This window comes from Lepidochelys olivacea, assembly GCF_965140295.1.
Source record: "Lepidochelys olivacea isolate rLepOli2 genome assembly, chromosome: 8".
Lineage (NCBI taxonomy): Eukaryota > Metazoa > Chordata > Testudines > Cheloniidae > Lepidochelys > Lepidochelys olivacea.
In genome coordinates, this window is record NC_140418.1 from 39,266,968 (window position 1) to 39,289,806 (window position 22,839).

The following is a 22,839-nucleotide window of genomic DNA, read 5'->3' on the forward strand; positions in this document are numbered from 1 at the left end:
TTCAAAAAAGAACTAGATAAGTCCATGGAGAATAGGTCCATCAATGGCTATTAGCCAGGATGGGCAGGGATGGTGTCCCTATCCTCTGTTTGACAGAAGCTGGGAATGAATGAGAGGGGATGGATCACTTGATGATTACCTGTTCTGTTCATTCCCTCTGGGGCACCAGTTTTGTGCAGGTTCCTGGTCCCACTTCCCAGGGTCCACTACTGGCCCCACACGTGAGGTGAAGTGGCAGCTCAGTCCCGGCCCCGTACTTGGGGTCCCGGCTGCCACCGGCCCCTCACTCAGGGCTCTTTTGCTGCCCCCACACCCGGGATCCCAGCTGCAAGACCCACACCTGGGGCTCTGCTCCCACCCCCAGCTGTGGTCCCAGGCTCAGTTCCCTTACTCCTGTCCATGTCCCCCCTTCCCAGAGCCAGCTCTGGGCAGAGGGAGAACAGACAGGGGTAAGGGGATGGAGCAAGGTAAAAAGTTTGGGGACCACTGGCTTTCAGCACCCCCCACTGTAAAAATTGTTCCAGCACCACCGCTTGTCTTTCTCTGGTTTGTGACTCACTCAGAGCTTGCGGGGAGCTAAGCGGCCCAACACCTACAGAGTGGCAGCAGGGCTCATGCGCAGAGGCAGAAACTTAGGCAATGAGTGAGTTTAGGGGCCACAGGGTTCGGTGCACATGTTGTGCAGTGGAGTCAAACTTAGACTCAGGTGCCTAAATCTGAGATTTAGGTGCCTAAGTCGGGGGTGTAGGCACCTGAGTACCTTCAGGGCTCAGGATCCTGGCCATTGTAACTGTAACAAGAGAAACACAGGCGTTTGCACTTGGCTAATCTACATCATTCAGCAACAGCAGCTCTCCCTGCTTCCCAGCAGAGCGTTCTGAGCCTTCACTATTCTTAGCAAGGCTTCTCCTGAATGTGTCCCAGGACACCCTGAAGTGCGAGCTTAAACAATGAACAGGACACAGCCAGCTCCAGCTTGGCTCAGAACACATATGGCTCATTCTCAGGCCAGCAGGATGGGGGCGTGTTATGTTTGATTTGAAAGGAAATAACTTGTTTTTGACCCAAAACTATTCCCTGCATGTGTGACCCCAACATCACAGGCTTCAGAACCCCAGAGGGAAACTGACTCCCACTGTGCATCATCGACCCAGAGAAGACAAAGGCAAAGCCAAGAAGCAAGCAAACAGCAGGCCCCCGGGTGGGTGCTTACATAGCCTTACCCCGTGAATAGGCTAGAGTGCTCTTAGGGATGAAGGCAAAGAAACATGTTTGTTTCAAGCAGGATTTTTCACCTGACAGTGTCGCTTTAAGACAACACCACAGAGGGGTGCCAGTGTAAATAAGCCAAGTCTACTTTGCACCTCAGTCCCCATGCCTTGGTCGAAGAGTGCCCAGATCGCTAACCCTTACTCCCCAAGTAACACCACTGGAGTTCATAGGGCATTGCACTGAACAGAGACCCATTGCTCACTTGCAGATTCCTTTATTTGCACTTCCGTTCTAACATGGGGACAGGTAAGTCGGCAGGCGACAGCAGTCCAAAATGCCCACCAGTGTTCAATTTGCAATGAAAGAGGTGCTGGGGAGCAAGCAGGTTTTTTTTACATTCATAACTGATACAGGAAGCCCAGAAGTACCAGGGCTCTAAATGGCCACGCCTGGAGGTGCCGGGGCTCAGGCCTGGCACAAATAAAGCACAGTTGCCCGTAAATGGGTACGCATCCGAAAATGAGCCTGAGCTACTTTCTGGGAGCTGTAGCACTTCAGCGTAGCCACTCACTGCTGCGGATGGGAAGGGTTCTCCCATTGCTGTAGTTAATCTGCCACCCTGAGAGGTGATAACTCAGTTGACAGAAGAAGTCTTCCCTCAACCGCGTGCTTTCTGCACCAGGAGTCAGGTCGCCTTAACTGCGTCGCTCAAGGGGGTGGATTTTTCACACACCTGAGTGACGTAGCTGGATTGACCTAGCTTGTTAGTGTAGCCCTGGCCTAAGTGACCCCAAGGCTTCCTGGAGTCTAGAACTAGCTGTGTGTGCATGTGTGTGTACATATGTTTGCGTGTGTGTACACACATGTAGAAACTTGGCACTAAGCAGCTTCAGTGAAACACATCAAGGCAGATTTGTACCTTCCAAACACACAAGGAGATTGAAAGTGGCAGAGAGGCCCCTGGCCACAGCAGGGGTTTGTCCCGACTCCTCCTGGCAGCACTGTGTCCAGGGAAAGGAGGGGATGAGAGTGGGTGCTGGCGGGGAGTCCCAGCACCTGGGGACAAAGCATGCTGTTGCTGTGGCACTGGCTGCACCTGCACGGGGCTCTTACCTTGATTTTCTGCACTGTCCGGCTCTCCCCCGGCGCCTGGCTCCACACCATCACCCCACCCTTGTTGTACTGGCTATGCCAGCCCTCCAGGCTCTCGCACTGGTCCCTGAATGAGCTGAAGTCAGAGTCGTCTGGGATATAAACCATCTCCCTTCCTCTCGACATGGAGATGAGCTTTGCCCAGCCCAGAGTGCCGTGGCCAGTGTGCGCCAGCCACCGGGGCCTGGGAAGTGGCTTTGCAGCACCTGGCACAGGATGGGTCTCTGCCTGGCCTGCTGAGAAACTTCCAGCTGCCGTCCTGGCTCTGCTCAGCTTTGTCTTGAGCTGGCTGCTCCGCTGTGCTGCGTCCCTGCCCTACTCACCCTGCCGCCCTCACCCCCAGAGCCTGGAGTCCATCCCTCTGCTCTCCCCAAACCTCCCCTTGGCAGGAGCTGTACACTGTGTCCTCTGGCAGCCCCTGGGCTGGAGAACTGCTGCTCCTATTCTCTCCGTTCCAGAGACTGCACTGTGCAGAGTAATTATCAGGAAGGCTCCTTCTCTGCAGTTGTTAATGCAGCTACTGGGAGCTCAGATATCAGATAAGCTCTGCAGACTGGTATCCCATTCCCTGGCCAGCAGGATCTCTGCTCCTCTATTATTCAACAGGTAATATCACACAGGTGTCTCAGATTTCTGTGCCAAGCTGCTCCCCGCTTTCCCTCCCCCGTCGCTCGCTGCCTTCTGTCTCAGAGTCTCTGGGCTGGACTTTGCAGCACTGAGTTACAGAACAGCTGATCACCTGCTGGGAACAGCAGCCAGCCACTGAGTCTGATGGGCCTTGCTAACTGCAGGGCATGGGCCAGAGGGGTCAGAGAGGGGACAGGTCTGCCTCGGCCAGCCTGCAGAATCACGCCTGTCCAGGACAAACTGCAAGGCTCCGGCAGTGGGTTCAAAGGCCAGGCTGTCTCCTGCTGGCACTGCCTATGACTGAGGGGCAGGGCAGTGCTTTTTTGTGACCCCGAGAACCCCTCAGTGTCAATGACAAAGGGTTCAATGTCATGTAACTGCAGCGCCTACCATGCCTGACGAACTCGCTACACCTAACACATTGCTGTCATGGTGTTTATCTACAAAGAATGTTGTGTAAGATCAGACCTGCGACTGGTCATCAATATCACTATGAAATGTACGTACTGACACTTGCATGAGGAATTATGAATACTCACTGATATTATGCTTTATAGTCTAACCAAACAGAGAACTGGGTTTTCCCCCAGACAAGAAAACGGAGGGTTACCGCCCTCTCTAGTGAATGTTTTTGAGCTGCTGCCTGTGTTAATCTCACTTATAATATCTGTATTCCATACTGTAAGGTAATATTTGAGCAGTTGAGTTGTGAATCCCTGTGACTGTGTAAATCCACCGGACAGTAGAGAGACATTAACTAGTGTGAAGGGCTGGTCTCCAACAGACAGTTAGTTAAAAAACAACATACATAAATAAATACAAATATCTTTTATTGGGCCAACTTCAGTTATCTCTCTCACCAGCAGTAGTTGGTCCACTAAAATATATTACCTCACCCACCTTGTCTCTCCAGTATCTCAACGGTGTCATGTGAAGTATTGTGTGTAAACTGTGTAAACGGAATGGCCTTGAAAATCATTTTGTGATGTATGTCTGGGTTGGGTACGAAGAGCTATAGACGTGGGCTGGAAATATGTTCTTAAAATGTTCAAAAAACCCAGCCTGCCCTAAACAAAGGAATGTGTATTTACTCTCTGACCAGCTTGCTCACTGGCAGAGGACAATGGGAGTACATTTACATATAAGGTAAGCAAAGCCATCAAGCTGAACGAGCAGGGAAGAACCTTATTTAACAATCAGATGGGAGGACAGAATCTGCACCCCAGGAAGCCCTCCCAGTTCCTGAGGCAGAGACAATGGACTTTGAGTAACATAAGGGCAGCAAAAAGACCTTTAAGTGATTCATCACTGAGGGGGCATAGGGTACAGCTCCCTGAGAGCCTGGGAAAGTGGCTTCCTAGTCTGGAGGGCTGGGGATGCTGGCAACTTGGTATAAAGAAGAAAACTGCAGAGGCAAAGATTGTAACTTGCTAACATTAAGCTGTAGTCACTAGAAAGCCTGGTTTGTTTGGATTATAACCAGACCTGTCTCTTTTTCTCTTGCTTAGGATCACTTAAAGCTCTGCTCTTTGATAATAAATTTATTCTTGTTTTATTTCAAAACCGTCTCAATGCTGGTTAGAGTGACGTGTGAGTCTTCAGCTCACCTGCCAGGTTGATGAGTGCCCTGTCCCTATGCAGGCAGTGAACATACTCATTTCTGTAAGTGTCCAGAGAGAGGGACTGGACACTGCAGGGTGATGGCTGTGGGGAACTTGCGAGCTGGGGTTCACTGCCTTGTGGCTTAGACTGACATAGTGCTGCAGAGTTTGCTGGCAAGGTGACAGGCTGGCGTGGCTGGGAGCTGACAGCTTATCTGCAGCAAAGCTCTCTCTTGCAGAGGCTGAGAGTGGTAACACAAGGGGCTCACAGCTCTGGGTGTCCAGAACACAATGTCACACCCCTTCTATTGGAGACACTCCGTTTTGCTACTCTGACCAGACCCTCCTGTCCTTCCCGCCAGCCCCTTCCCTGTCTAAGGGCTCCTCAAAGCCTGCAGAAGACGTGGCCCTGGCACTATGTGTGGGTGGAGGATTGAGTGTGCACTGCCCAGCTGGACTTTGATAATTGGTTTCAAACTGACGTGTCTCCAGTACACAGTAGGGTGCTTCATGTGTCCTTTCCATGTAGGAGCTGCACTCTCCTGGCCTGGGGGGTGTTTTGTGTGTGGAGAAACAGCAGCTCTGCCTCGTGTTTCTGGGCTAACTAGACCTTCAAGCCCAGGCAGGTGTGAGGAGTGGCTGTGCTCCATGTGCTACTGGACTGACCAGAAGTCTGAACTACCAGCAGGTCTATACCTGTGGCCTGAGCATTCCCACTCAAGCTGAGCTGGGCCTGGCATGTTTCCATCCCATGCAGAGCTGAGACTCTGGATGCACCAGCCCCCAGCCAAGCTGAAGAGACAAGCACAGACCCTTCCCGTGTCTCTGGACACCCCACCTCCAGCCCAGCCACGGAGGCAAACACGGACCCTCCCCGCATCCCTGGACGCTCTGCCCCCAGCCCAGCTACAGAGTCAAACACAGCCTCCCCGGGCAGACTGCCGAGGCAATTACAGTATTTGTGCTTTGGTTATTATGCAAAAATGGCCTCAAGTTGGCACCTCCCCATTGTTTCCTTTGAGGAGCAGCTGGTATATTTTGTGAGGGCTTCTCTCATTGTTTGGCCATTTGCAGCCCAGTGCACAAAGACCTTCCCCTTCATCACCCCTTTCTTTGATCTTGTGCCACTCTTACCCAAACAGCGCCCGCCTGCTTTGTCAGTGCAACTCTCCCCTAGCCATGAGGCCCTCTGCATCCTGTGCAGTCCAGAGGACACTCTTCTAAAGCCTTCTCAGGCCATCTTTCATCTGACCCCTCACTTTGTGGTGCCTTTGCTGGGCATGGATGGGGTCATCAGCTGTGCTGAGTCCATAGGGGGATTCTACTGTCCTCTGGCTTGATCCCTGCTCCACTCATCTTGACTTCGCCCCATGGTCTCTGCCAGTGGCCAGGTTTGAGCACCACAGGGGGGTGTTTGTGTGTGGATGGGTGGGGCAGGAGATTGCAAGGGTTCAGAGGGCGAGGAAGGGTTGAAAAGGGCTGTTTGAACCCATGGAATCCCTTCTTTGATCCCAATGCCCTGCCCCTGCAATGTGCACCCAAAACCTGCACAGACCCCAGTGAAGGCTGTAATGGCCCAAGTAGGTTGAGGCTCCCCAGGGCACACCCCATGCAGGAGCCAGGCCAAATATTGTAAAATTCAACTTTGAAAAGACTCAAATGAAATTCTGGGCCAACTATTCAATTTCCCCCAACCTTCGCAATCAGGAAATGGGCCTGAGGTTGGGACAAACCTGCGAGGTTTATAAAGATCTTCCTGGTCCCCCGACGATTCACAGTGTTCAAAGCTGCCCCTTCGCAGCTGCTGCCGCCAATGTCTGGGTCATGTTTCCTCAGAGCATTGCACTCGCATGGACACCCCGTAACCAGTGATGAGCTGCCAAAATCTTAACAACCGGTTCCCTATAAAAAGCTCTGATTTAAGGGATGTGCCCCAGTATGTATTTTTTGTACCAACAGGGTTACCATATGTCCGTATTTTCCCTGGACGGCGATTTAAGAACCAAAAAGCCTGACCTGTCCGGGAAAATACGGATGTATGTTAACCCTACCTAAGGTTCCTTTTTAAAAAGATGAGTCTGAACTAGAAATGAGCTCCGTTTCACATGTGTGGGTCCCCGCCACTCCCTGGGGGTGTGCTAGGGTGACCAGATGTCCCGATTTTATAGGGACAGTCCCGATTTTGGGGTCTTTTTCTTATATAGGCTCCTATTACCCCCCACCCCCTGTCCTGATTTTTCACACTTGCTGTCTGGTCACCCTACGGTGTGCACATGTGTGGGTCCCAGCTGCTCCATGCCCCCCCCTCATTGAAGCAGGTGTGCAAGGTTACTGCCCTGGGAACTGCAGGGCACCAGTGGACGTGGGGCTAGCTGCAAACAGAGGTGTGTACAGGGCTAGCTGGAAGCAGGGGGTGCGGGGCTGGCTGCGGGCAGGGCAGGAGCTGACTAGAGATAGGGGCTGGCTGCAGGCAGGGCAGGAGCTGACTAGAGATAGGGGCTGGCTGCAGGCAGGGCAGGGGGGTGCAGGGCTGACTGGAGACAGGGGGTGGCTGGAGGCAGGACAGGGGGTGTGGCAGGGGCTGGTGCGGGCAGGGCAGGGGGTGCGGCGGGGGCTGGTGCGGGCAGGGGGTGCAGAGGTGGCTGGAGACAGGGGCTGGTGCGGTCAGGGGGTGCGGGTGGAGACGGGGGCTGGCTGCAGGCAGGGGGTGCGGGGGGTGGCTGGAGGCAGGGGCTGGCTGCAGGCAGGGGGTGCGGCAGGGGCTGGCTGCATGCAGGGGGTGCCTGCATGCAGGGGATGCAGGGGTGGCTGAAGGCAGGGCAGGGGGGTGCAGGGGTGGCTGGAGGCAGGGGCTGGTGCGGGCAGTGGGTGTGGGGGCGGCTGGAGACGGGGGCTGGCTGCAGGCAGGGGGTGCAGGGGGTGGCTGGAGACACGGGCTGGCTGCAGGCAGGGGATGTGGGGGTGCCTGGAGGCAAGGCAGGAGGTGCAGGGGGAGGCTGGAGACAGGGGCTGGCTCCAGACAGAAGGTGCAGGGGGTGGCTGGAGGCAGGGCAGGGGGTGCACCAGAGGCTGGCTGCACGCAGGGGGTGCAGACAGGGGGCTGTAGACGGGGACTGGCTGTGGGCAGGGTGCTGGGTACTCACAGGGAGAGCAGCAGGATGCAGCCCAGGCCCAGCAGAGCAGCCGGGGACCCACCAGCAGCAGTGGGAGCCCCAGGGCCAGGGGTCGGGGGAGCAGCAACAGGGCTCGTGCCCCCAGCCAGGTGGCAGCCCACATGGCTCCCACAACGCAGCGGGTTAACAACCGCTTCTAAAACTGCTTCAAAATTTAACAACCGGTTTGCGCAAACCAGTGCGAACCGGCTCCAGCTCACCACCCCTGCAACCCTGACATCTGGCTGCAGCACCTTGTCCCTTGGAAACTTTCAGTGCATCTCTGCACAAGAAGAAGCAGGAGCCGCACAAGCTCTGTCGTGTGGCCTCTTGCAATCTAGCATTTGACCACTGGGTGCCTCCCAAACTCCACCAAGAAAAAATCCTGATTCAGCTCCTCAACAGGTGCAGAAATGGGTTACTCCCCTGGAGCCTGGGAGGAGCACCACTGATTTATACCCTATGGCCTGGCCCTGGAACATTGATCCTAATCAGTGCCGGTCCAATCCCTTCAGGAGCTGGGTTCACAGGCCCCATAAAGTGAGACAATCCCAGTACACTGCGGTCTGCAGGGCCCTTCCCCATGCTTCTGCTGCTGTGTCTATGCTGATTATATATGGTCTGTTTGTACAGCACCTGGCACAGCATGGCCCTGATTCCAGCGTGAGCATCTAGGTGCTACCACAATAATGATACAGTGCTTGTCATCAGGAGATCTCAAAGGAAGTCAGTATCACTATTCCTAGTCATCAATGGGGAAACTGAGGCAGACTGGCCTATGGTCACAGAACAGGCCTGCACCAGAGCTGGGAGTAGAACCAGTGGTGAGCTGGAGCCAGTTCGCACCGGTTCACGCCAATCGGTTGTTAAATTTTGAAGCAGTTTTAGAACCGGTTGTTAACCCGCTTCCCTGCAGGGGGCGCTGCGGCTTTGATGGGCTCCGGCTGGGAAGTGATGTAATTCCTCTTCCGGCCACCGGGGGCGCTGCGCTGTGGGAGCCATGTGGGCTGCCGCCTGGCCGGGGCATGAGCCCTGTTGCTGCTGCTGCTCCCCCGACCCCTGGCCCTGGGGCTCCCGCTGCTGCCTGGCGGGTCCCCAGCTGCTTTGCTGGGCCTGGGCTGTGTCCTGCTGCTCTCCCTATGAGTACCCACCACCCTGCCCACAGCCAGCCCCTGCCTCCAGCCACCCCCGCACCCCCTGCCTGCAGCCAGCCCCCGTCTCCAGCCACCCCTCACCCCCTGCCCGCACCAGCCCATCTCCAGCCACCCCTGCACCCCCTGCCCGCACCAGCCCCTGGCGCACCCCCTGCCCTGCCTGCAGCCAGCCCCTGTCTCCAGCCAGCCCCTGCCCTGTCTCCAGCCAACCCCGCACCCCCTGCCCTGCCCGCAGCCAGCCCTGCACCCCTTGCTTCCAGCTAGCCCTGCCCCACGTCCCTGTCTGCAGCTAGCCCCACGTCCACTGGTGCCCTGCAGTTCCCAGGGCGGTAACCCTGCACAACTGCTTCAATGAGGGGGGCATGGAGCAGCTGGGACCCACACATGTGCACACCATAGGGTGACCAGACAGCAAGTGTGAAAAATCAGGACAGGGGGTGGGGGGTAATAGGAGCCTATATAAGAAAAAGACCCCAAAATCGGGACTGTCCCTATAAAATTGAAACATCTGGTCACCCTAGCACACCCCCAGGGAGTGGCGGGGACCCACACATGTGAAACAGAGCTCATTTCTAGTTCAGACCCATCTTTTTAAAAAGGAACCTTAGGCAGGGTTAACATATATCCATATTTTCCCGGACAGGTCAGGCTTTTTGGTTCTTAAATCGCCGTCCAGGGAAAATACGGACGTATGGTAACCCTGTTGGTACAAAAAATACATACTGGGGCACATTCCTTAAATCAGAGCTTTTTATAGGGAACCGGTTGTTAAGATTTTGGCAGTTCATCACTGAATAGAACCAGAGTCCCCTTAGTCCCAGGCCAGCACACCATGCACTAGGCAACACTTCCCCCTAGCAGTAAGTGTCTGTACCTGCACGACACCCCTGTGAGATAGGGCAGGTGTTATTTAGGGTCCAGTGCTGGGAGAATTTCTGCAACAAGAGCCCCGTACTCTGCTGCAGTGTTAATTCCCTCAGGCATGCAGCTGGAGGTTGGAAGTTCTCACAGTGAAGGTGTCAGAGACTCATTCTCTCTTGGCTCCATACAGCCACTGGGAGTAACCGTCCTTCAGTGTGACAACCTTCCATGAAGGTTGCATTCTCTTGCCAGAGTTAGGCCCTCTGGCCTCACTACCCCCTGGGACCGTACCTCTGAGCTTTCTGCACACCTGTCTCTTGCCGTGTGCCCCCTCAGGGAGTCCACTCGCTTTGGACCCCCAGGGCCTCCACACCCAGAAGGAACAATGCCATCCCGGTTGCTAGCCTGTGCCAGTGTGAAACAGGGTTTATTGAATGTCTGAACCTAGCACAGGTGCTTCTCTGGGCCCTCAGGCCTAGCAACCCTCAGCACAGTACATCTAGGTCTCTCCTGCATCCAGGTGGGTTCTGGCTGCTCTCTCTCCCCAGTCCAGAAGTCCCCTTTTTCCTGCCAATCATCCTATAGCACCTCCCCCAACAGTTCCTCCCCTTTCCTTTATCTTCTGTCCCAGGTAAACATGTTTTTTCCCCCTCTGGCTGGAACTTGCTGGTCAGGTCACCAGGGTCCTCTCTCCTCAGCCCTTTGTCCTCCCACTGGCCAGAACCAGCTGGTTCCTGAGCTGGGCTGGGCCTCTTGGTCACGAGGTTACCAGTCGCTAGGGTACCCCATCTCTAGGCCATTTCCAGGCTGCTAGGTGAGGTCACACCTGGTCTAATGCAACAACAAGTCCTCTCCCACCACCTTGTTAAACATGCAGCACACAGGGAAATTGAGGCATGTATACAGTATTCATGTAAAACACTACAAAAATCCTCAGTGAGGAGTGTGTCACCACTGTGCTCCTGGAGTGGCCCAGCTCCATGGCTTCTGTTATGACAATGCTGTCTAGACAGCCTGGCTCTCCTCCCCCGACACAGTGCATGCCATGGAAGGGGGGGAGTGTGCAGTCACCTATCCTCCAAGCGGCCCAGCCATCCAGGCTGCACCTTCAGCTCCTTCCACTCCCTGGCTGCTCCCTGGACTCCAGCCCTGGCTCCCTGCCGCCGCCAGGTTCTACAGTGCAGTGCAGGGAGCGCGCTGTCATCAGCTAAGCTGGTTTGGGGGCCTCACTCCTAGTTTCTGACACCTGGGCTTAGTGGTGCTGTGGGTGACAACTCAGCGCAGGAATCTGGAGCACAGGCAGCCGCTGGCTCCACACAGAGGAAAAGGGCAGCAGAGGGAACATCCCCCGCCCCCAAGGGGTCACTCACTCCAGCACCACCCCTTTTGAGAACAGGGGGTCACAGATCCGGGTGGGCCCCCTGCTGGTGGACTGCTGTGAAAGGACCCAGCCATTAGCTCCACAGGTATTGTAAGTCTCCAGGGCCTGGAAAGAGCTCCAGCAGTGCCCCTCACTCAGGGTCCCCAGGCACACTCTCGGGGTGCAGACCTGCTGCCTAGCACTGCCCCCTGAGAGTTGGAACAGCTGCCTGGCCCTTGGGCTCAGTGCTGACCCTTCAGACTCCCTGGTGTGAGCCCCCTGGATTTGGGGTAACTCTCTCCGTGTTCATTGTGAAGCATTTAACACAGGGAGAGACACTTTCCCAGAAGCCTAACACATGATTGCTCTTTGCACTTATCAGATAAAGCACAAGAGAGCCTCCTGCAGGCCACTGTGTGTTGCCTGGCTTCTCCCTCTGAAGCCTGGCCCGCTCTCCTGTCCAGCCCCCTTTCCTGTTCCGGTGTGTCCTTACTGAGATCACTCAGCTCTCCAACTTTCTGCTGCTCCAACCCCCAGCCCAACCCCATACACTCCCTTGGCTCCAGTTACTCTTTAGCATAACTGCCCTGGTGAAAGCACAGGACTTCCCCATTGTCCTCAGGGGGGGAACGGGTAGGTAGGGACAGTGGATACAGAGAGGTAGCCATGATGCAGCAGTTTTCATAGTCACAACTCATAGTAACTTTATAGTAGCTACCAGATTCCCAGATCATCACACAGGGGCTAAGGCACATGAGAGACCCGAGGCCTCTGGAGGGGATCCCATGGCCCCATCACAGCTCTGCTGTGGTGGTGTTGGGGACCCTGCATGCAGAGGCCTCTGCTGGCAGTGAGGAACTTGTGCACAAAGTTCCCTGCTCAGGGAGTGGAGGTCGGAGCCTTCCCAGAATGGATCCTGGCCTGTCTGAACCAGGGAGCAGCAGACCCCCAGCCTGCCCCAGCAAGAGGAGCAGAGAAAGCCTCCTACCAGCCCAGCTAGGTTGCCAACTTTCTACTCACATAAAACCGAACACCCTTGCCCTGCCCTGCCCTGCCCCTCCTCCAAGGTCCTAACCACTGCTCACTCCATTCCCCCCCCCCCCGTCGCTTGCTCTCCCACCCTCACTCACTTGTTCATTTTCACCTGGCTGGATTAGGGAGTTGGGGTGCAGGAGGGGGTGAAGGCTCCAGCTGGAGGTGCAGGATCTTGGGTGGGGGCAGGGGGTTTTGGGCTGGGGAGTGGAGCCGAGGGGTTTGGAGTATGGGAGGGGGCCCCAGTCTGAGGCAGGAGGTTGGGGTGTGGGAGGGGGTGTGGGCTCTGGACTGGGGATGCGGGTTCTGAAGTGTTCAGGGTGCGGGAAGAGGGTCTGGCTGGGGCAGGGGGTTGGAGTTCGGGAGTTGTGAGGGCTCCGGTTGAAGGTGCAGACTCTGGGATAGGGCTGGGGATGAGGGGTTTGGGGTTCAGGAGGGTGGTCGGGGCAGGGACTGAGGGGTTAAGAGGGCAGGAGGTGGATCAGGGCTTGCCCCACCCCTGTCCCACCCCTCCTCCAAGGCCCCACCCCTGCTCACTCCATTCCCCCACCCACTGTTGCTCAATCTCCCCACCCTCACTCACTCGCTCATTTTCACTGGGCTGGGGCAGGGGATTGGGGGGTGGGGGGGGCTCTGTTGTGGGGCTGGGAATGAGGGATTTGGGGTGCAGGAGGTGGCTCTGGGCTGGGGCTGAGGGGTTCAGAGGGCAGGAAGGGGTTCAGGGCTGTGGCAGGGGGTTGGGGCGTGTGGGGGGGTGAAGGCTCCAGCTTGGGGTGCAGGCTCTGGGGTGGGGCTGGGGATGAGGGGTTTGGGGTGCAGGAGGGTGCTCCAGGGTGGGACTGAGGGGTTTGGAGTACAGGAGGGAGATGAGGGCTGGGGCAGGTGGTTGGGCTGTGGGAGGTGGGCAGGGGTGCAGGCTCTAGGGGGTACTTACTTTAAGCCGCTCCTAGAAGCAGCGGCGTTTCCTCCCTCCAGCTCCAGTGACCAGGGCTGAGCAGTGGGTTTCCTGCAGGCTGGTCAGGCGCGCCAGTGGGAATGGGCCCATCTAGTCTGTGGGGCCTGTGTGGGCAGTTCCCTTGGTAGCTCATGACAGGGGAGCCTGGCTCCCAGCTGGGTGACTGTCCCATCTCCTACTGTAGACCAGCAGTGCACCCTAACTGTGTTCTGTCACCCAGCTGCTCAGCTCCCAGGCTGTGGGAATTTGCTAGGCTGTTTGTTGCTAGATCAGGGGCTGGGTCCACTCTGAGTTATGGCTCAGCAGCCCAGCTGGCAGCCTGCCTCTGACCTAAGCTGCAGCCATGGGTGGCTTCTTCTGCCACTTGGGGGCCTGATCAGAAAATCTTCCATTTCACCAGCAGCTAATAACTCACCAGTGGAGCTCCGGGGAGAGGATCTGACAGCTAAGCAGGGATTATTTCCAGTTCTCTTCTAGGGGGAGATGTCCTCCTCCGCTCCTGCATTCTTTACCTTCCAATAATGACATCTCTTTCGACTCCCACTTCCCTTAGACACAAGCAAATGTTGCTTCTGACTTCCAGTTGTCACCTGTAGTCTCTGGACAAGTCCTTGCAAGCCTCCACTCCTCTGTCTATTCCCAAGCAATTCAAAGGAGGGGCGGAACCGTGCTGAACGTGTTCGAAGGAGTACGCGAGATGAAACCCACATTGGATCAACTGAACATACCATTAAAGATTTTCTCTAAGCAATTAGCACCAAGACAACTAATAATTACTTTGTGCAGCGTGTTCGAAACACACTACACACATCTGTGTAGAAGGACTGTTCCCATAATATTAAGATAGTGCTATTAACAGAAACAGGCACGTATGAAAACATCTCCGTGCTAATTCCTAATAAGCAACTGTGTGATTCCTCTACTCAAACCAAAGGAGGAAAAGAACCCTGCAGCATCCCACAGTAACTGCATTGCTTCCAGAGATGCACCTGCCATTGTACACCCTTGGGAGCACCGTGCCCACCGTGATGCTCGGACGGGCATAGCGAGCAGAGTGCATTGGAGTCACACACTGCTGCCCGCACCAGCCCCTGCAGGGCTATGGGGTATAAACTGGCTGTGTGGCTGCACCGTCCTTCAGTTCCTTCACCACCTTCAGGAATTCCTCTGCCAGGGAGTGTGGCCTATCTGAGCAGCCACCCTGCAGAGCACCAGTGGGACTGGGAAGGGATCGGTTTCCTCCTTTGAGATTTGTCCCCGCAGGCTAGGAGATGAGCAAGTGGCTGAGGAGGCAGGGAGTCTGCTGCTGTGGCCGGTCTTTGGAGCTTTTCTGCCTTGGAGGTTGGGCCGACCAGCTTGTGGCCTCTCCTGGACACCAACATCAAACAGGTTTTTGGAGACCAACAACACAGTAGTGCACAAGGCCTTGGACCAGCTCCCGGGGGCTCCAGTTGCAGCACCCCTGGGGTCAGCAGCAGGCCCTAATGAAGAGCAGAAGGAAGCACAGCCCAGTGGTGCCTGCAGCAGCCCAAGGGAAGCCACACTTGAGGGCTGGGCCCAGTGATAGCAGTGCGAATGGGGAGGATTGCTAGTTTACCTGCACTAGCCCGGGGAAAGACCAGGGTGCAGGGGGCCATAAGGTGAGGAGGGAACTGGCGAGGAGGCAGCCCCAGTCTGCTGCACCCAGGCTCAGGAGCTACCAGGCATCCAGGGCCACAGCCCCTTTCCTACCCCAGGCTGCTGGGAGGGGAAAGCAGAGTATCAGAGATGCCAATGGACACAGGAAGGTCCTGCACTCGGGACAGCCAGGGCACTCCGTTTCTCTCTCTCTCAGAGAAATGTTCTTCAAAGGGTCTCTTTAAGAGAGGCCATGTCTGCACAGCTAGTCTGAGTGTTGGGCAGCTGGTGTGACCTGGGCGTGGATGGCCCCCCTGCAAAGCCCTGCTCGCATTACTGTGCCCTCACTGGCACTGGGCTTCTCCATGTGTCTGGGGTCATTCCAAGGCCCTTTGCTCTGAAACACTGGGATTCTGTCCCAGTCAGTTGTATCTATGGCAGGGAGCTTGTCTGCCCATTGCGGGAACTGTGGGAAGGCCTTGCGGGGGCTGTGAGCCCTGGAGTGACCAAGCCCGCATCCTCCCTGCCATGTGGTCAGGTTCAGTCCAAGTTAAAGCAAAGCCTGGGTTCTAACCCACCCCAAGCCGGCAACTAGCCTGCACTTAGAACTCCTCCAAAGCCAGCTCAGGGTTTTCTGCGCGGATAGCTGGGGGGTGGTTGGGCTAAAACCTGGGTTAGAGCCTGACTTAAGTGTCAAGTGCAGGCATACATGTAGTGGGGCTGCCTGGGACCCTGCACTCTGGGCCTGCCCACCTTGCATGGGCCCCTCATCCCAGCCATGCCATCGCCTGCCAGTCCCCCACCCTAGGGGAGCCTAGAGATGGGCTGTTCTCCAGGGGTAGTGTTTCCAGAACACTCTCTTTCTTTAGCTGGATTCCAGATCCCTGAGGGACTTGGCCCTTCCTCTCCGCAGGTCCATTAGCTTGGTCGGTCCTGGTCAGTCGTACATTGAGTTCCCTTTTCCTCCTAAATAGAACAAAAGCTTCTCTCCCTGATGGCTACTCCCACGGCACTTCCTTCCTTTCCAGAGAGCACGGCACTAGCCAGTCAGCATTCATAGCTCCTTCCTCCTGTAGGAGAGTTGGTGTGATTGGTAGCAGCTCCCTCCCTCGGCATGGGGAAATCACCAGGTTCCCTCTTTCCCAGACAGACTTTCCCCCACCGCCCCGAGCTAAGCTCCTGGAGTGACTGCTGTCCTGCCACTGGGGCAGTGGGGCCCTTTGTTCAGTCCCAGGTTCCCCAGCCCTGGAACCATACGCCTCTCCTGGAGGCTGCCACTGGGTTCTGAACAGGCTGCCTGGGGTGGGGGTAGTTTGCCTTTGGCCCCCTGTTTGAGAGGCCCCCGCAAACCAAATGGTGGTGTGATCTGGTGGCAGTGCCTCTCAGGTTTGGCCCAGTTGTCCCCTCTGGCACGACGGAGGGGTGGCCAGGCCAATCCTGAATGGTGGTGTGACCCTGCTCTAGGTCGCAAGGCCTAAAGTTGGGAGCTGGGCCCAATACCATGCCCAGGGCCTCCCCTTTAGGGTAACATGTCTGGAAGGGTAACAAGGCTCAGTTTCAGACTTTGCCCTGGGTCCCCAAAGCACTATGCAGCTCTGCCCCATGGTGTCTGTGCAGGGCGCTCACTGCTCACTTACCCCCAGGGGTCAGGCTGGCACAGTCACTGAGAGTACTTCTACACTGCAGTTAGACACCTGTGGCTGGCCCGTGCCACTCGGGCTAGCGGGGCTCTACGGTGGGGCTGTTTCATAGCAGTGTAGACACCTGAGCCCGAGCTCTGAGACCCTCCCATCCCGCAGGGTCATAGAATCATAGAATATCAGGGTTGGAAGGGACCTCAGGAGGTCATCTAGTCCAACCCCCTGCTCAAAGCAGGACCAATCCCCACCTAAATTATCCCAGCCAGGGCTTTGTCAAGTCTGACCTTGAAAACCTCTAAGGAAGGAGATTCCACCACCTCCCTAGATAACCCATTCCAGTGCTTCACCACCCACCTAGTGAAAAAGATTTTCCTAACATCCAACCTAAACCTCCCCCACTGCAACTTTAGACCATTACTCCTTGTTCTGTCATCTGGTACCACTGAGAACAGTCTAGATCCATCCTCTTTGGAACCCCCCTTCAGGTAGTTGAAAGCAGCTATCAAATCACCCCTCATTATTCTCTTCTGCAGACTAAATAATCCCAGTTCCCTCAGCCTCTCATAAATCATGTGCTCCAGGCCCCTAATCATTTTTGTTGCCCTCTACTGGACTCTTCGATTTTTCCACATCCTTCTTGTAGTGTGGGGCCCAAAACTGGACACAGTACTCCAGATGAGGCCTCATCAATGCTGAATAGAGGGGAATGATCACATCCCTTGATCTGCAGGCAATGCCCCTACTTATACAACCCAAAATGCCATTAGCTTTCTTGGCAACAAGGGCACAATGCTGACTCATATCCAGCTTCTCGTTCACTGTAACCTCTAGGTCCTTTTCTGCAGAACTGATGCCTAGCCGCTTGGTTCCTAGTCTGTAGCAGTGCATGGGATTCTTCCATCTTAAGTGCAGGACGGAAGAATCCCATGCACTGTAGCTGTCTGGGCACCACCCACACCCGGACAGCTATACAGCAGTGAAACAGCCTCGCAGCCTGAGCCCCATGAGCCCGAGTCAGCTGGCACAGGCCAGCCGCAGGTGTCTAACTGCAGTGTAAACATACCTTTTAAGGAATCACAGACCAGCAGCATTTTGGGTGTTGGTCTCGCTGCTCCCTGACACCCCTGTGAAGAGCCACCCATGTGGCCTGGGATACAAATGGCCAATGCCTGGCACTGGGCAGTGCCCCCACCTTCATGGCCACGAACAGCCTTTGAGAGCCAGGCCCCTCTGGGGTGAACAATGCAGTGCGATGCTGGTGGATGGAAAACATCCTGTTGGAGTCCCCAGCAAAGCTGGGGCTGGTTTGTCCACAGAGCATGTGTCCTGGGGCACGTGCTGTCCCCCCCAACACACATTGCGTCTGACGGAGCAGGGCGGAAGAGCCACCTGGGCTCCAGCTGCCAGGTTGGGGCCTTGCAGCCTCAACCCAAGAGCGAGGTTCGGAGACCAGGGAATTCCAGCTCCAGAGACACTGGCTGATCAGGCAGAGTGGGGCTCAGCACCCAGGCTGAGTTCCATAGGGCTAGAGAGGGGCTCCCAGGGAGGGGCTAAGGGACAGGGAGAGGTGAGCAATCTGCAGTACAGAGGAGAGTCTCCTCTGGGAAGCTTCCAAGTAGTCCTGAGAAGGTTCTGAGGGGGCCAGGGCCAGGGGGATTAGGCGCAGAGGAAGGGGACACAGAGGCAGTTCCCCGAAGTAGATAAGCTGCTGCAGAGCTCTGGGGCAATGGCAGGAACCTACATGGTGCTGCCAGGAAAGCAGGGAGCAGTGGCAGGATCAGGTCCACAGGGCCCTAACACCAGGCCACGAAGCGTCCAGCACCTGGGATGTCAGCACTGACAGCAGCGCCCCCACCCCCATCATGCCTGCCCACAGGTTTGGCTGGGCAGCAGCAGCTCCTGCCAGTGGCCCCTGCTTCCCCCATCCTCATAGAGCAGGGCAAAAGGTGAGGAGAGAGCAGCTTCCCCCAAATCCCCCCACATACCCATAGGCAGACCCCATAGACACAGCCCTCCGCCCCCCACCCCAGCACCCTCCCCAACCCAGCTGATCCACCCCCTCCCCAATAGCCTCCCCCATCCACCCTTACTGCTCCCTCACCCAGCACCTCCCACCCCAGCCACTCCCCCCGCTCCCAGATTTCTCCCCACCCTGCCATGTGTGAGTCTCAGTGGCTGTGCCCCTGTGGCTTAGCAGCGGAGCTTCTTCACCAGGACTTCTGTTTCCAGCTGCAGGGAGGAGTCCGCAGGGCTCCCGCTCAGCCTCTGGCTCCTGTCTGCATGGGGGCTGAGGGCCCTGGCTGCAGATGATGGTTGAGGGGTATCTGTGTTTGTGGCCCTACCCATAACAAACATGGGATTGCCGAGAGAACAAGGCATCCCCTGCTTCAGGCCCTGCCTGAGCTGTCACACCTTCCTGGGGCAACCCCAAACCTGACCCCCTGCAGACTCCACCTGGGGTTATGCCCCCCGCGGCAAAACAAGCAGCCGTGCTGGACTGTTTCAGCATTAGCTGAGGTGAGCTCTCATTGGGGCCCTGGGCAACAGCATCCTGTGTATCCTGCACGTCAGACCAAGCTTGGGCACCTGCAGTTCTTCACTCTGGGTCTGTGTCCTGTGGGCTTAAACTCAAGGGTGTATTCATTTTAGCAGTAGGAGCAAAGCATTAGAGAGAAGGATTTTAAAACAACAGCCTGCAAATCGTACTGAAAGCCCTTCCGTCCTGATGATAACCTTGCAGGGCTGACTCCCCCTTAGCCACCTGAGCTATCCCTCCCCACAGGTGCTGGACGCTTGGTGGCCCAGTGTCAGGGCCTTGTGGGCCTGATCCTGCCACTGCTCCCTGCTTTCCTGGCAGCACCATGTAGGTTCCTGCCATTGCCCCAGAGCTCTGCAGCAGCTTATCTACTTCAGGGAACTGCCTCTGTAGCCCCTTCCTCTGTGCCTAATCCCCCTGGCTCTGGCCCCCTCAGAACCTTCTCAGGACTACTTGGAAGCCTCCCCTCCTGGGTCTCACCATGGTCCAAGCCCCTCTGCTAGCTAGAAGCCAAGGTTTCTGAGCACTTTGCCAGACTGTTCTCTGCTCCGCTCCACGGGGAGTGCAGGTCTCTCTGGGGGCAGGGGCTTCCCAGCTATACTGTTGCTACCTTTGTCGAGAAACGACTGCTGCACGCAAATGTGTGCGGGGCTGTGATTCCAGGGCTGCTCTGTGTACAGCGCGTCCTGCTTTTATTCTGTCAGTTTGAAACAGTTGTGATTAACATGGAGTAACTCCTGGGGATTCAGTAATACCAGTATATCCGTACAGCTCATTACCATTAATGTGGGGCCATAAACTGTGTGGGCACAAGTCACCTTCATCCTGGGATCTCTGCAGCCATCATGGGGTGTGTACCGGTGTAGCTAACCAGCCCCTAGCTGACAGGTAACTGGGTACAGCATGGCCTGGAGCCGGCCGCGGAGCGTTGGAGATGGCCCAGCCTGCTCTCATGAGAGGCAGGGGGCCCTGTCTGCCACCAGCCTGGCTCTGCAGATCTCCTATCTGTCTCTCTAAGGGGGCTGCCGAGTCCTCAGGAGGGCTGCCAGAGATCACAAGGGGCACATTGGGCCAGTGCTGAGAGCATTTGAAAATCCTTAATCCCTCTGGGCTTCAGGCCCCTGCCTGTAATAATCCCAGTACCCCAGTTCTGCCCCCACCCTGAATCTTGCCTGCACCATGGGGCAAGCTGTTCCGGGCAGGGATGGGGTCTCGCTCTACGGCAGTGCAGAGCCTGGCACAGCAGGGCCAGGATTTGGGTGGGGATCTTGAGGTGCCCCATAACACATAGACAGCCAGTAATAATCACCTCCTGAGGTGGCGAGCCCCCAGCGAGGCACCCCTTGCCTCCAGCTCTGTCAGGCTGGCCTAGGAATCACTCACCTCTCTGGGCCTGCTGAGCGCAGCGCTCAAGGCAGGAAGTGGGAGCCTTTGGTTGTCAGGCCCTCTGAGAACTGTGATGGGCAAGCTGAGGGCCCTAGTAACTAGCTCCCTCATCCTGTATTCTCATCTTCCCATTGTGCTCAGGTGAGTGGCCTGCATTGTGTGCCAGCTGCAGGCTCTGCTGGCTTCCATCATCAGCTCCAGTCTAGGGCGTGTACGAGGGCAGGTGCGAGGGGTGAGACCCAGAGCCAGACAGCCCACCGGTGCGTTGCCTCTGGTCTGGATCACGGCCCTGCATTAGCAGCTCTTCCCTTCCGAGCCACCTGGCAACCACCCATCCCCTGTGCAGTGTGCAAGCTGTGTATGGCACGGGGAGCGGAGGCTGCCAGGAGAATGGGGAGTGTGAGGAGTGGGCACGACTATCGCTAGTGATTGTCAGAGGCAGGAGCAATAACTGATATCAAACAGGGCTTGGCACTAGAGACATGAGAATGAGGGATCTCATGGAAAACCACAGCCTTCAGACTCGGCTCCCCAGCTGCTGTGTGTGAGGCTCCAGAAGCAGCAGCGTCTGAAATTATGTGTGCATCATTCAGCGGAAGTACACAGACTGGCAGGCTAGGTGCAGGGAGGGGATTTCTGATCTCTCCCCTAAGCCTGCTTGGAGGGGGCTCCCTGGGCTCTTATGCAGCCTCCACATGCCCCCAGAATTATTCTTTACCCCAATGGCCTGAGCAACAGGCTCTTGCAAGCCACAAGAGCTTGGAAGTCCCTGTCTGTAGATAGGAGCAGAGTCCCCCACACCCTGGTTTGTCTTGTGAATTGCTACGAACACACACTAACGTGTGCCCACACACACACATGGGTGGCCAGGCACAGATGCACTGTAAATACTTTATCCCTGTCAGTCCCATCAGCTCCACACAGGGTGCAGAGAGGCAGGGAGCGGGGTGCTGGGTGCTGGGCTGGCAAGTGCTGCTAGATGGCAGTGTTAGACTGAGACACCCGCCCGTTCCTTCCCTGCTGGCTGGGCTCAGGTTCTCCAGGGCGGCTGCTGGAGACAGAGGCTGCAGTGCTAGGAGAAGCAGGCGAAGCAGCAGCACAAGGCAGGACAGGAAGCATTTCCTGGCATCATGAGGTGGGTGTCCAGCCGCACAGGGGCACACCCAATAGCACAGGCCTGAGCGGGGGCTCTGGAGCTCTGCAGCATGGCTGAGCACCACGCCCAGGATGAGGGTGGGGGTACACTCAGAAGGGCCAGTCAATCCCATCGAAGGCATCCCTCTCCCAGTGCCTTAGTGGGGAGCAGGCTCTCTGCACTTGAGTGACAGGGAGGGGGCCAGGAGCAAGTGCCTCCCTCCCCAGCGAGAAGGCAGCTATAAAGCATCTTTGGGCAATCGAATGGGGAGATGCAGCCACTTGCAGTGCCCCCTTCCCCGGCTCCAGGGTTCCTGGGGTTCTGCCTCCCCTCAATGGGTAGAGTCCTGCACAGATACTTGTATCTGCATCCCATCCACAAACGTGGTCCATGGATATCCGCATCCCAATATCCATAGGATTGGAGAGCTGCAGACTTGCAGGGCTCTACCAATGGTCACTGCGCTGGGCAGAACTGCAGAGGGCACAAGTCACTGGATGGGGTGGGGAGTTCCCACCTCCCTGGATCCCCTCGTCCCGCTCCCTGGGCCTATACCATGGAGCAGCTGGCAGGTCAGTCAGGCCCCACCACAGCCACCATGAGTCTTCACTCCACCTTGGTGGTGTCAAAGACACACAGAGATTGTGGGCACTGACCCACAGGGACAGGGGAAGGCTACACACACTGACCCTCGGGGACATAGACACTGCAAAACAGCAAGTCTGCGCCTATGGCCATCGAGTGACACAGTGCTCAGCAACATGCCCACATGAATACCCAGTGCAGGGGTACACTAGTGTATCTGCAGACCATACACACACACATACAACATGGAGTGACTACATGTGCACCATGAGGGCACAAAATCATCCTGCGTTGGTGCACCTGTGCGTGAGTGTGCGAGATAGTGCTGCGTGGGTGGTTGTGTTGTGTGTCTGTCAGCATGTGTGTATCGTGGCTTTGAGGTGATGACTCCTAGATTCTTAGATTCCAAGGCCAGGCAGGACCATCAGGTCTGACCCCCTGTATAGCACAGGCCAGAGACCTGGCCCCAAATTATCTCTGAAGCAGAGCTTTGGGAAAACCAACCCATCCTGACTGACCAATTGTCAGCAATGGAGAATCCCCTCCCCCGATCCTCCGAGCCAACCCTGGGCCGTTCGCAGTGCCCCAGGCAGGGCTGGGGTGCAGTGGGGAGCAGATGGTGCCGCACAGCCCAGGCCTGTGGAGGCTGCGGGGACTGAGCTCTGGAGCTGTTAGGAAGAAGCTAGGTGGCAGAGGAGAAGGTTGAAGCAGGCTTAACCCTGGTGCCACAGGAGCCCAGATGCTTGCTGGGTTACAGGGGAATTACTGTATCCATAAGTGTATGAAGGGATGGCAATCCAGTTCACCCGCAGCCTCCTGGAAGCACGGCCTCCT

General features: G+C 56.4%; 1 protein-coding gene across 1 annotated transcript in view; it reads right to left on the reverse strand.

The window, feature by feature from the left end:
- The window catches only part of LOC311525459 (START domain-containing protein 10-like), a 46,264-nt gene extending 43,242 nt beyond the window's left edge, over positions 1-3,022 (reverse strand). The window contains exon 1 of the mRNA XM_084637634.1: positions 2,326-3,022. Within this exon, the coding sequence (XP_084493760.1) occupies positions 2,326-2,490 (165 nt within the window). The 5' untranslated portion in view covers positions 2,491-3,022. The remainder of the gene's footprint in view (positions 1-2,325) is intronic.
- Positions 3,023-22,839: the final 19,817 nt, after the last annotated feature.